Consider the following 14,184-nt stretch of genomic DNA (forward strand, 5'->3'; position numbering starts at 1 on the left):
ATATCTATTTACAATTCTTTAAAAATATGAGTTTAAACATACCAGTGTATGGAACTGAGTGATAATTCTTTGATCATGATTCAGAGTCAATAAATGCCACGATGACAGACCTAATGAATTAACAAATCATAAATTCAGAATAATTCAGACCCAGATCCTAATTCTAAAGATCTACATATGATCTTTGTGTTTCTTTTAATGTCTAATTGGATTTTTTTATTTTTAAAAGATGATCCAGACAGTGCCTATAGTAAAGTGAAACAACAAAGCTTTCTAGATGATTTTGACAGTGATGATGAAAAATGCAGTGCATTGATGGCAACCAGCACATGGGTTACCACAACCACTACTACCACTACAACCACACCTCCCCCAACAACAGGGGTCAAAGGTGAAATTATCTAAATTATTCTCCAGTATATTTGCATGGTTTTCAACAATTAATTTTTGGGGGGGTTATGTTTCCATTATGTCATCATGAACATTGAGTAACTTAAATTGGGGGCAAATTCTAATGTTCTGATAAGGATATGTTGGCATATGTAAATGTATGTGTCCATGCAAAGCAATGCATATATTTTGAACAGAATATATAAAGAATATTAAATTTATATAGAGGGCATTCATTTGATTTAAAAAAAAAATCCTCTTGTAGGATTTTTTTCAAAACTTCTGAGAACTGCAGATAAATTTCTTGAGAAGTTCAATATAAGACGATTAAAATTTGGAACCATTGTGGAGTTTCTAGACAAATTAGGAATGACTGAGAGTAAAGCTGCTATGGCCAAAGTTATGGTGGGAATAAAGGTTTGTATTTATATTTGCTATACAGGTATAAAACTTCAGTATGATCTTTATTTAAGATAGGCCTACATCTTGGGATATCTGTCGGTGGTCTTAGTTGCTTTGCTATAAACAGAATTAGTTTTTTTTTTTCAGATGAATGCACACGTTTCCTAGAATGATTCATGTCAATTAATTAGGGCCCCGCAAGGATTTGCGGGTGCCCTATAGTAATCACTCTGTCCGTCTGTCTGTCTGTCCGTCTGTCACTCTTCCGTCCACAAATTTTCTGTTTTTTTCTAATAACTTTTTTATGGTTGCCCAATCAAGTTCAAATTTGGTATGGTAGTTCAGTAGGCGGAAATACATATTTTGATGCTAAGTTTGGTTCTCTATGTCTTCTGGTTTGGAGCTGGGATGGTGGGGTAGATTCCTTAACTATGCATAAGAATGAATGGACAACTTTTTTTATGGTTGTCCAATCAAGTACACATTTGGTATGGTAGTTCAGTAGGCAGAATTACATATTTTGATGCTAAGTTTGGTTCTCTATGCCCCCTGGTTTGGAGCTGGGGTGGTGGGGTAGATTCCTTAACTTTATATAAGAATGCATTGACAAAGAGAGATAACTGCTGAAGATGTTCCCATTGTAAACTGAATGCTGGCTATGAGTCCCTTGGGATTAATTAGCTTTCCTCCTGAAGAAAATCCAGAGCATTATCTTTATCTGTCACATTGAGATGAATTACCACCTCTGTCTGCAAACGAAGTTTGTTTTGAAGTTAAGTCAATTTGGAATGCTATGAACACTCTGAAATGTGGATTTAAATATAAATTTTTATAATTTATTTTTGTTTAATAGTTATGATTTCATTAAATTCTAAAAACAAGAAATAGATTAAAGAAGATTTTTTGATTTTTTTTTTTCACTTTATGTTAATTAATTTTTAAGGTAGTTGTATAAAAACCCCATTCTATCATTAATACTGAAAAAGTTCTTATTGTAACTTTAGAAGAAAATGATGAGAGAGGTACAATTAATCCTTTGGGATTAATTATCTAGCCTGCTGCAGAAAATTTAGTAGGCTTTTCTTTATCTTTAAGATTAATGAAAACTTTTGTCTGCAACTGCTGTTTGTTTGAAGTTAAGGTCAAGCCTTCATGATATTTGCATTCATTGAAGGCTGGCATTCTATATAACACAAGCTTCATAATTGTTTAAATATACATTCAATGTTAAGTTGTTCTTTACTGCCTAATGTAAATACAAGGATATATTTTCAGGTTTTTGAATATTCAGGAATTATCTTGAAATTTTAAGAATACATTAGTTGCTGTTGCTTATTCTTCGTACATTTTTTAATCATTCCGTAAGCTGCACCCTTTTAATTCTACCCCATGGCGGGGCCCTTGCTGACTGGTCAGTTTTCTAGTTTCATTTAAAACTTTGATTTATTAAACAGAATATTATTGGCAATAGCACTTGTAAAAACCCCAATGAAATGACAGAGGACCAACTCGTAAATGAACTGACAGAGAGGGGTAAAGACACAAAGGGATCCAGAGAACAGCTGATAGAAAGACTTATGCAGCTGGATAAAGGTATTTATTTGTTGAAATTCTCATTTAGTGCAGTATACCTGTGTCAATAAAGGTTCACAGAACCACTTTAGTGATGATCCTATAAACTTATTTTGCATTATTTTATATTTATAGAATGCCCTTTGATGACCTTCACCATGCCAAAAGATAATGTATACTGCACCTTTGACAGCAAGTGCTTAGGACTGGAATGTTGTGTCAACATAAAGTTTGCCATTTTCCTAAAGGTTTTCAAGGTGTGGGCACACTTTGACCCCTGTTCCAAACCTATGCTGTTTGCCATGGGTGCTGATGCATACAGACATGTCATTGAATTTCCTTCGGATTTAGAATATGAAGGTATCCTACAATTATGTATAATTATACAAAAAAAATGAATAAAAAATTAATTACTTTTAAAAATTGAGATTACAGCTCAGCAAATTTATATCTGTACCTTTATAAATACTGGAAGTTTTCTCAGGATTGAGCAAATAAGTTATGCAGGATTAGTGATTACTAATAAATAAACAGTTACTTGTGGTTGCAACCAAACCTTGAACTGTACTGTAGTTTAAGTAATTTACAGTTAAAATTTTCTCCAGTCCTTTATTGTTGATGGAGCAAATAAATGCTTAAAAGTATTGGTGGTACAAATAGGCAAATAGAACATGGACTCTTTCCTTGATGGTCTATTATGAAATTGTAAAAGTGAGTCATCGGGTATGGCTACTAAGCCATGGACAATTTTGTGTAGTACATGTAATACTAAACATTGGTCTCAAGCATTTGGATTGTGTCACTAAAATTCTATCATTTTAATAATCTGTTTTATTACATTTTCAATAGTGAAATGCTGCAATTTAATATTCATTGAATAAAAATGATATTCTGTCACAGTGTGACAGAATATTAAAATGATATCCTTTCACAGTGTGACAAATATCAGAAGTGCGGTAAAACTCCTTCCCATTTTCCTTCCAATAACAAAGAGTGTTGTAAAAATATTCCTTGGCCTGTTATAAAGTATATCGAGAACGAGTTAATAGACCATTCTGACAGATACAAAGACTGTGAAAGTTCCCCAAATATGTTGCTGAAATTCATGTTTACAATATTTCTCACTAAGCTATGACTTTTCAACCACTCAACTATGATGTCATGTAGCCTAAGACTGCATTTTAAAAGACATAGGCAAAGGGAAAATCAAAGACAATGTAATAAACAGAAAATTCATTGCAAAACATTGAATATTCTCTATGCATCTTCTGTAATCATTAAACATTGTATACAAAGAGGGCTGCTGTTGTATACCTTCTAATCAGTCTACATATATCCTTTATATTGTGTGGATCCCATATGACAGAAGCCTAGTCATAAATGGATCTAACCAGTGAAATGACGATATACGTTTTAAGAGGCTATAGGCAGATTGTTTAGAGTTCTAAGACTAAGATATGCAAGCACCCACAAGTTTTAAAGGCGGTTGATTATATTCAGACAATTGCAAAGTGCAGAAAAAATTGCAGAATGTATGGAAATTATGGAATGCTTTAAAAAAAGACATGCAATGAATTATGATTAAAATGCATAAAGTCTTATTAATTTGTATTAAGAAATTAAAAATAAGTTTCACCCTAGGACATGGTGTAGGTTAAATATTATGTGGCACATTTCATAATGGTCATCAATTCGTAGGTCTCACCATACCTTGGAAACAACGAAAATTAAACCCTCCTGAAAATTTGTGATTACGTTTACAGTACTAGATATGTGATATGTGAACATTGGGAAATTTGAGCCTTTTACTAAAATTTAGATCTATAAATGAATTATTTCACTTTTTCTTTTCAGGGTTTGAAGATGAAATAAGAACTAATATAAAAATAGATATTCTTGGAGGAATTGAATTGGTTGTAAGGTACAATTTTTTTAAAAAATCATAAGATTTAAGAAACCTTAAGTGTAATTTAGTGTAAAAAATGATAATTGAGACAAATTCTGCTTAAAATTGTAAAAAAAAAAAAAAAATTTAAGTCCCTCATAAATAAAAAAAAAAATCAAAACAAATATTGCCATATTGCACTGACATTTTTGATAATTACTAATTAGCTAAATTGTGGCTTCTTTTTACTTTGCTTCAGATACAGTATATTTAAGGGAGGAAATGCCACTCTGGTAACTTTTGGGGCTGGATTTTGCAGCTTTGATAATTCTGAAAACTGTATAGTGTTTGTGAACTTGATAGAAAATGCCATTCTTCCTATACCAAACTGCCTGGTAGATGGAACATTTATTTGGCCTGAAGGTAAAGTGGAATACATCCTCGCAATGCCGGGTGCATATCATTACCACTACAAATTTCAAAATTTTCGTTACCGCTACATAGTCATTACCGCTACAAAAAACATTACGTTACCGCTACATAAAAAAGTATACATTACCGCTACATTGCCTCTTTCGTTAGCAAGCCACTTATGCGTGTACAGTACAACCTTTACATGTACATGCATAAGACCCGTTCCTCCTGCTCATCACGGGGAGGTGAAAGTAGGACTTTGAACAGGATGGTTTTTTTAAAATTAATATCAACAAATGATTCGTCGAGGTCTGTTTTGCAGCTGCTTTTGAAACTCTTTTCAACGCATCTCCACAATTTTGAGTTTTTGAAAGTCTTATTTTTTCTAAATTTATAAAAAAAATCGATAAGTAAGCCGGCATTCCCTCGATTTGTAACAAACTTCTCAATGGTGGCCATAATGTTCAGATGACGCTAAATAATTAAATTCGGACTGCAGAGTTATTTATATATACCAGTATGTACTCATTCTGATTAGATAGTGAGTGAATTCTGTTGATTAGAACTCATGTTAACTGAACTATACCTGGCTAAATCGATATGTAGTGGTAATGAGTTGTTTTTTGTCGGAAAAATGTAGCGGTAATGATCGGTCGAAGATCTGACAAAATGTAGCGGTAATGAGTTGAAATTTTTGGCAATGTAGCGGTAATGTTAAGGTCCTGAGTCAACATTTTCCAGATTTGGTTTGATTTTAATAATAGAATTTGGTTGTGTTGTAATCTTTGTAAAAATTATAAGGTTTGGAGAATTTAACAAAAGTACTGGACAGATGAATGACATTGTGTTTTAAAGACTGGATCCATATTAAATGTTTTGCTTACATCTACATTTTTTTTAAAAAGTACTTTTTTGAAATAAGATTCAATATTCTTGAAGCTGGTTTTTTTTTGTGATATAATGCAAATTTCTTTTATATATACATGTATTTGTATTTTTGTATTGTGAAATATGCTTTATCATTTTTATTTAATTTCAGTTGATTTGAAAAAGATATTCAGCAAAGAAGCTCTATATAACAAAATAAAAGAACAAGGCAAAGATGTCATCAGAAAAGTTGCATCTGAACTCTCAGCTGAATTTTTAAAGCTTCTAAAAATAGCTAAGGTTAGTTAAATCTTTAAATGATATTTTTAAACACATCACACATTTTATAGCAGACAAAAAAATGTGGATGGTTTTTTGGAGATGGATATCACATTAGTGCCCAAATTATTTCAATGAAATTCACATATTTCAAAACTAGATTTTAAAAAAAACCCAGTTTAGTCCTTATAGGCTAATTTTTTTTTTATCAGGCATTGGATTCCTGAAAGACAAATTGTTAAATAAAATATCAGATGAAAAAATGTCATTTCAGCATTTCTTTTATGAAGTTAAGACTATACCATATAAAAACATTAAGTCTTATTGAAAGCAGGGATTTAATGACTAGAACATCTGGTTTTAAACTGCTAACGCTTGCAATTAATTAATCTTTTTGTCTCAGGACATGTTAAAAGAAGATAATCCATCCCCAAGACCTGAGAAAATGACTATTGGACAGTTGCTGGCAGAACTGAAATCAAGGATGCTATCAATAACAGGAACAAGAGATGAACAGAATAGGCGACTGTTAGAGGATGATCTAAGTAAGAATATTGATGATTAATAATTATAAATAAGCTTGTTTCAAGGAACAATATGTGCCTGTTTGTTACTCTATATTTAAGTATATAAAATAGCAATTTTGAATGCATATCTCTTGGGAAATCAACAGTAAGGTAATGATAGAAAAAAAAAAAAGGAAGGAAGATGGATATATTTACACAAAATAACCTGAATCAAAATTGATATGGTCTGTCATCATACAATGTGATAACATCAGAATAAATAAAAAACTTGACTGTGTATGCTCCCACTTCAAATCACGCACAAAATTTACATTCTGGTTGAATTGTCAAGAAATTAACTCACTTAACTTCAAAAGAGCTATTAAACAGACAAGTAGAAATGAGAATATTAGATAAATACAAAGAAGTGTCTTTATACTTTAAAAGCCACATGTACAGCCCCAACATGCAAACAAGATAACTTTTCATTTCACAATGATTGCAAAGACTTCAATTCATAAATTTACAGATAGTTCCATGTGACATACACTGTAAATTTGAACTTTTAATTTGCACAAAATAACAAGTTATATACTTATAAATGCACATGTGACAGAAATTATTGTAGATGCTATCATAATTTTATGTTTTTCAGGTTGTGCTGTGAAGGATTATAACTATACATTACCAAGAATACCTAGCACTTTTTCCAAGTACCTATATTATGCTCTTCGACAGGACTGCAGGAGAATTGATGTATGGGCAGATATTTCAGTTTCTTTACTTGGCCAAGAATTTTTCCAAACTCTCTCAGCTTTCATTGAATTGGATCCATGTAGTTTTGTTCTTCATGTTGGGTTTGAGAAATATAATTGGACCAAGGTGCTCCTGAGTTATACTTGGGGTGAGCTGCAAAGAACAATTGATTTCAATTGGCATTAATAATGAAGTAATAAGTAGTGCAAGTGTAATACATTACTTTTGGTGAAAAATTCTGTGTAACCTTTTAGAATCCTAGATGAATTAAGTTTTTCAGCTATATTTATGACAAAACAGGCTTCATAATATATTGAAGATTAATCCTCAATATCAAGGTTAAACAGGAAAAATGGCCAATGTTTTGGGGTGCCACATGTATGTTTCATATATCTTTCATTTCATTTGAAATTACATTGACCTTTAATTTTACTTTTCTTTGATAGGTTCTGATGAAATAGCAGAAATATCTTCAAATGTCAAAATCAAGTATGTTGTTGAATGATTAATATTCTATATGAGTGATTTTCAGACTAGTTAGTTCATCTGAAATTGTTTAAAAAAAACACTTCTGATGAAATATCAATTCTCTCTAGAGCCAATAAAACTTGATTAAATTATTTTTTTACAAAGCCATTATAATAGATACAGACACTTTTAAAGGTCTAATTGGTCGAAGAACCTTGAGAGCATTTTTTTTCTCTCTAGTTGTTGACCTGTAATTAAACATTTTTGTTTCAAAATGCTTTTCCTCCTAAAGTTTGTTTTGATTTAATAATTAAAAAAGGATAACAAAGTTCAGAATATATCAAGATCATGCATGCATACATTTTTCTACAAATTCATAGTTTTTCTCACATTATTGCATGTCCAAGTATAACTTTTTATTACTTTATGACTTAATTACTGAGTTAATTGAAATGAATAGTACAGATAAAGTGTGATCAGAGATCTAGTTAAATTTAATAAATAAATTTAATTTATATTTTATGTTTTTCATTTCTCAAAGAAACTGAAATTATTTATAGATGTTTTGTTGAAAATTAGGTACAGTATTGATAGAGATGTAGATGAAGGTGTGTTCATCTTAAAATTTGGACTTGTAATTTGTTTGACCCCACCAAGTGACTGTTTTGTCAATGGCTACTTTGTTGAGGACTTGAAAATTCCAATTCCTCTGTGCGGAGACTTTGTCCTTCCAGGTAACAAGATTTGCTAAATATTTGTTTGTATTACAAGTTTTACAAATACAGGAAACTTGGTCTCTCAGATCCGTATGTTTTTATTGCTTTTGTTAGAAAATAATATATACATTGTGGCTGCAGTGGTATCGTTGAAACATAAATTTAAACATATAGATCATGTATATATGGCAGAAGGGCAAACTAATGTTTTTTGTTTTAAGAATTTTAATGTAATTATTTAAAATGGGAATTCATTATTAACAGAATTTTTGAATATTCTGTGAAAGTCTGTTATTTTAGGAGGTGGATCTATTGCTGGCTTACTTGAGAAGATTGGTGGTAAAATGACAGAGGAGGCTTTTGAATTGATCCTTAAGAAATTTGACCTTGATGTAAGTACAAGTTTAGAAAATTACAGTAATGTATTTACACACCTGGATTTAGAAATACTGAAAAGAAAAATAAATATGCATTGATAAAATACTTTGATGGGTCTGGTAAACTCTAGTTCATATTGGAAAATACACAGTTTAAAAATTCATTATCCCTCTAAAATAATTGTTGTAGTTCTTACTGTTAAATTGAAGTGAAAATAAAGTAAAATCTTTCTGTTGTATAGGAAGTATTCACTTCTGGAGATTGTCCAGTAATACCATCAACACCAGAAGGTTAGAAAAATTCTAATGAAGATCACTTAATTATTGCAAAAAAATTATTTCTTCATACCATGTTTATTTTTGCATTGCTTTCATCATATCACACTATTTCCTCTTGACTAGACTGTCCAGTAGCATTTGATGCACGCAAGAACTTGCCAATAGCACTCAGACAGATGGTAACTTGTGAACAGCCCCCTAACTGCTGGGGAATTGACTGTTGTCTACAGCTGGCCTTCAAAATACCCCTAGGAGACACCAAAATAACCAAGAACATTCCATTCTGGTTTAAGTTAGATCCATGTGATTTCTTGCTTGATATTGGCTTTGGAAAGAAGACATTATTGAAATCCCGCCTACTTGATTACGAGTTTGGCAAGTTTGAACCTTTTTTTAGAAAAAGTCTTTTTGAAAAAATACAATACATAATTCTTGAAGTAATTGTACCCTGCTCCATAGGAGAGGGGGGTACTGTGTAGTCCTTGTGTGTCTGTCGGTGTGTTTGTCCATATAATCTATGTGTTTGTAACAAATTTCTTATTGCTGTTTGCTGTTTTCTTAGCAACTACTCATCTCAGATGCTTGAAATTTTGAAACAGTCTTTGCTTAGGCATGCCATATGGAAGTATTAATTTTTATATGAAACTGATTTAACTTCTCGATTATCCATATGTCTGTCTGTAGGGATATATTTTCTGTTGTAGTTTTCTAAGCAATTTCTCAAGGCAGATGCTTTAAATTTTAGCGCACTCTTTGTTTTGGCATGCCCTATGGTGGGAAATCCAATGTCATCATCTGTTTACCCACGTGACTACTTGTACCAAACTTCTGTTGCAATATTCTTATTAGAAAGATTTTCAAGTTTTCTTTATGATGTCACCTAAGTAGACTGGGTCAAAAAAGGAATAGAATTTTTATATAAGAAAAAATAAGAAAAGAGCCATAAAAATCTTAATAATCTTTTTCATTCCTGAATTTATTTGCAGGTCAACCACATACCCTGAATCTTGGCTCCGGAAATCCAGCACCTGTTCAAATAAGGTAATTCCTGTTAGTCTAATTATGTTGTAATACATGCTTTTCAAAAAGATTTTTAGATAACAGTTACCATTAATATATGTGTACAAATTAAAAACAACGTACTGTATGTTAATTAATACCTTAGAGTCCTTGAAACAGAAATTTCTTTTGGCAGCTTATCTGTTATGGCCTATAAACGCAACTTAATTATCTGTTCTCCCCTAAATATTTCCTGGAAATAATTATATCAATCAGGTAAAGACCCAAACTGTCCCAGTATTCAAAAAATTCGTACGAGATCCATAGCATACTTGTGTGTTCCTTAGGTACGTTACTTTGAAATGTTCCAAAAGTTACTTTATTGTCTGTAAATTGCTGTAAGCAATACATGTAGAGGTGAATTGCAATTCATATTTTGCGGAATAATGCTATATTTTTCAAGTTTTCCCACTTAATCTTATATTATTGCACCACATATAATGCAGAAAATTTAAATTTAAAACTCTTGCAGCTAGGTTGAGGTTAGAGAAAAATTTTCAGAAAACAATTGAAGATTTGCCTTCAAGGACTGAATGTTAATCTTCCATGTTTTAAATATTTCTAAGATTAAATTTTTCTCAGACATCCAAAGTTCAATAATAATTGAGAGCAATCGGAATATATTGAGTGTTGTATGTACAGATTATGAATTTGAGTTTTATAAATGGTTTATAAAGTTGTCAATCCAAATTGTCTAACTTTCTAAATTTTCTTACAGATATTTTGTTGAAAAAATGGTGGGCAACAAGGGATTCAAAGTGGATGTGAAGATTTTGATCTGTTTCAAATTTGATTCTGAAACTGTGTGTATCCCAACGGAAGATGGGTTGCATCTTTTGAACAGAGAGGAAATTCCTGCCTGTGATCAAAGATCTCTCGTCAATTTCAAAAGCAAGTAGCTCTTTTTTTGTCCAAGAGATGTTTTAGATCACATGAACCACAAACCAACAAATCATTGGGGGGGGGGGGATGTGTTGAATTTAGACAGACATTCTTGAGATGTAAGAAAATATGGTGATAGGAATTCAAAACTGTTAGAATAAAGGGTGCAGTTAACATTTCTGCTGAAAGATAATTACATGTACTAAGTAGCTAGTTAAAATGGTCCTAACAAAGTCTTCCTTTCATTTATTCACATTTTATTTCCTATGTAAAGAATTGTATGTAATTTTAGAATAACAGATTGTTTTTAACCAATGGTGAGGTCTGGGATAAGAATAAATTAGATTCAATGTGTCTTACCAATTAAATTTCAATCACATGGAAAGTTTAGGCATAAAAAATTCAAACATAGATTTGTTTGCCGATGATGCCACTTTACATGTCCCCGGCAAAGATTTCCAATCTATTGTAAATTCCTTATCAATGGATATTGCTTGTATAGAAAAATGGTGCACTCAAAATCAAATGATACTTAATGCCTCAAAAACTAAATGCATGTTAATAGGGACACATCAGAAGAGATCAAAATTCTTAGACCATGATTTTCCTTTATATGTTTCGAACCAGAAATTAGACAATGTAACTTATGAAAAAAATTCTTAAGGTATATTTAGATAATTCTTTACAATACAATGTACATATCGACCATGTGTGTAAAACTCTGTCACGTTAAATTTCTGCACTCCGTAGAATTAAAAAGTATCTTCCTCTTCAAACACGCAAGTTGTTTTATAATGCATACATCATGCCTACCATTGATTACTGCCTAACAGTTTGGGGAAACACGTCCAGATTAAATCTTGACAGAGTTCATAAACTTCAAAAATGTGCTGCAAGGTATATTTTAGATGCCCCCCCACCCTCACGGCCCCTTTTTGATGAACTTGATTGGCTTACTGTTTATGAATAGCTTACAGTAAATAAGTATGTATTGTTATATAAATCCCTCTTTAATTATTGTCGTACTTATTTACATGAAATGTTTAAATTTCAAATTAATAACCAATATACTCTTCGATCTGAATCAAATGTTGATTTGTGTGTGCCAATTCATAAATGCAAACTTTTTGAAAATTCCTTCCAGTACTCTGGTGCCATTTTATGGAATGCTTTACCGGTGCACATATAAATGTCACCAACTCTTAATACTTTCAAGAGACAAGTAAAACATTATGTAAAACAATGTCAGAATAATTTGTGATTCATGTTTATTTGTATTTGTATATTTATGTATATATTTATTATATGTCTGTATGTGTATAATTATGTATCTTAATATTGTTATTTGTCAAAATGCCCTGGGGAAGAATAGTGCTTGTACTAATCAGGTTACCTTCTTTAAATTAAAAAAAAAGTATTATTATTATTATTATTATTAGGTACTAGGAATATGAATTGTCCACTAGTAGTTTATATATCAGACAAAATCATGATAAAAAAATTATTCAGTTCTTAAGCATTTAGATGTTGGAAGTGAAAAATAACTTTTTATATTGACAGAGTTCTCTCTTAGAAATTGGATGGATGATAATTCCTTAGATATTGGAGAGATACTAGGAGAGGGAGCTCTAATGTTGCTGTTAGAGCAACTCAATCTTACAGATTTCTTCCAGAGTCCCAAATGTGACAGGAGAAGGACCCCTTATATTCCATCTGTCCTTGGATTCCATAATAGTAAGTAAAGTGAATAAGCATTAAAGATAAAAGATAATTAAAAAGGTATTCATTTTGAGTTTTGTTTTAAGTGAAAGGTTGTTGTAAATGTACTTATCTTTCCCTTTCAAAATTTAGCACACCTACAGACCACAAATTATTTCACACAAATTAGATGAATTAGTGCCATATATATGTGTGTGTTATACCTCTTCTAGAGTTTCTAATTAGAAAGATTCCTGTCAAAAGGTGGTTTTTTTTTGGGGGGGGGGGTTAATTACAAAAGATATTGAATAAGTGCCAAAAATATTACTTTGAGCAAATATACTAGTATGCTAAATAGGAGCTACTTTAAGTTGATAGAGCAGGAAATTGACTATAGACTTTGACATGGCTTAAAATTAGCTTAAATTTGTAACAATAGTACCAGCATCCTTTACTTTGAGATAGCCCAAGTATTCGAGATTTCTGCGTACCAGTTATTCCAAATTTTTAGTCATTTATTCAGTAAATACGACCAGGACTGAGCATTTACTATGACAAATGCATGGTATTCAGCATATTAGTGTTCAATATATCAAAATTTACCTGTGCAAAGAATAATAATAAATATCAAGAAAAAAAGATTTTCATGTATAAATTTAAATTGAGAATTTATATCATTTTAATCTTTTAAATTGTATAACAAAAAATAGAAGAAGTTCAATAAACTTTGAAAATTTTTTCTACAGAATGTCCAAAGACCATTGCTTTCCTTCCATCCAAGATCCCCGACCCAATGTCCTGCTATATACCTGACTACTGTACAGGGATAGAGTGCTGTGCTGACATTCCTGTCCTTGGCCTCGGATTACATGTGTTTGCTTTTCTGGACCTGGACAAACTGGAACTACAAATAGGAATGGAAAACATCAAAGAGACCATCAAACTTAATGACTATGTGTGGGGAGAAATTAAAACGATAGCTGTAGCTGGTGGACTTATCAAATTATCGTATGTTTTGCCCTGTCCCCAGTATCTTGAGTTACACTCCAAATATTTTGATTTTGTGTCATTTCTTATTGGTTGATGTTAGTAGATAAGTAAATAAGTAGACTACTCCACGTCATTTCTGTTGTCTCAAAGTACAGTAAAACTTGTTAAGTACGAACACAGATATAGTGAATTCACGGTTATAGCGAAGTTTTTCTGGGTCCTCGGCAAATTCCTAACAAATCTTTGAAAATATTTATGGTAATAACTAACTCTGATATAACTAATTTACGAATATAGCAAACTGATTTTGAGTCCTGTTGAGCTTAAATATAATGAAATGTACATCTTTTATAACAAACTTTTAAAGATCTCAAAGTTTGATAAATTGAACTGACTTTAATTTCTTTTAGCATTTGAATATAAAATTCAATTCATAAAAAATCTGAGTTATTGAAGGTATGCTTTGAAATATTTGCTTCCTTAACATATTTGGTAGTATTACTTGAAGAAAAACATGCATATTGTGAATTTGTTATATATGAATTTGTTACATATGGTTATAGGAATTCTTTATATGGATATAACAAATTATGAACTCACAGGTCCCCAGGACTGTAACCGAGTTTTACCGTATACATGAATTT

At 31.4% G+C, this 14,184-nt stretch overlaps 1 protein-coding gene across 1 annotated transcript in view; it reads left to right on the forward strand.

The window, feature by feature from the left end:
• Window positions 1-14,184, forward strand: part of LOC134270608 (uncharacterized) — a 226,690-nt gene that overhangs the window by 51,849 nt on the left and 160,657 nt on the right. The window contains 18 exon segments of the mRNA XM_062752837.1: window positions 230-391; window positions 656-807; window positions 2,247-2,385; window positions 2,500-2,724; window positions 4,219-4,285; window positions 4,509-4,672; window positions 5,703-5,830; window positions 6,213-6,354; window positions 6,971-7,219; window positions 7,518-7,560; window positions 8,119-8,273; window positions 8,556-8,647; window positions 8,875-8,923; window positions 9,035-9,286; window positions 9,898-9,952; window positions 10,689-10,861; window positions 12,413-12,586; window positions 13,297-13,558. Of these exon segments, the coding sequence (XP_062608821.1) occupies window positions 230-391; window positions 656-807; window positions 2,247-2,385; window positions 2,500-2,724; window positions 4,219-4,285; window positions 4,509-4,672; window positions 5,703-5,830; window positions 6,213-6,354; window positions 6,971-7,219; window positions 7,518-7,560; window positions 8,119-8,273; window positions 8,556-8,647; window positions 8,875-8,923; window positions 9,035-9,286; window positions 9,898-9,952; window positions 10,689-10,861; window positions 12,413-12,586; window positions 13,297-13,558 (2,683 nt within the window).

This window comes from Saccostrea cucullata, unplaced genomic scaffold (assembly GCF_032062105.1).
Source record: "Saccostrea cucullata isolate Sc308-1 unplaced genomic scaffold, CSIRO_AGI_Scuc_v1 ctg171, whole genome shotgun sequence".
In the NCBI taxonomy this organism is placed as follows: domain Eukaryota; kingdom Metazoa; phylum Mollusca; class Bivalvia; order Ostreida; family Ostreidae; genus Saccostrea; species Saccostrea cuccullata.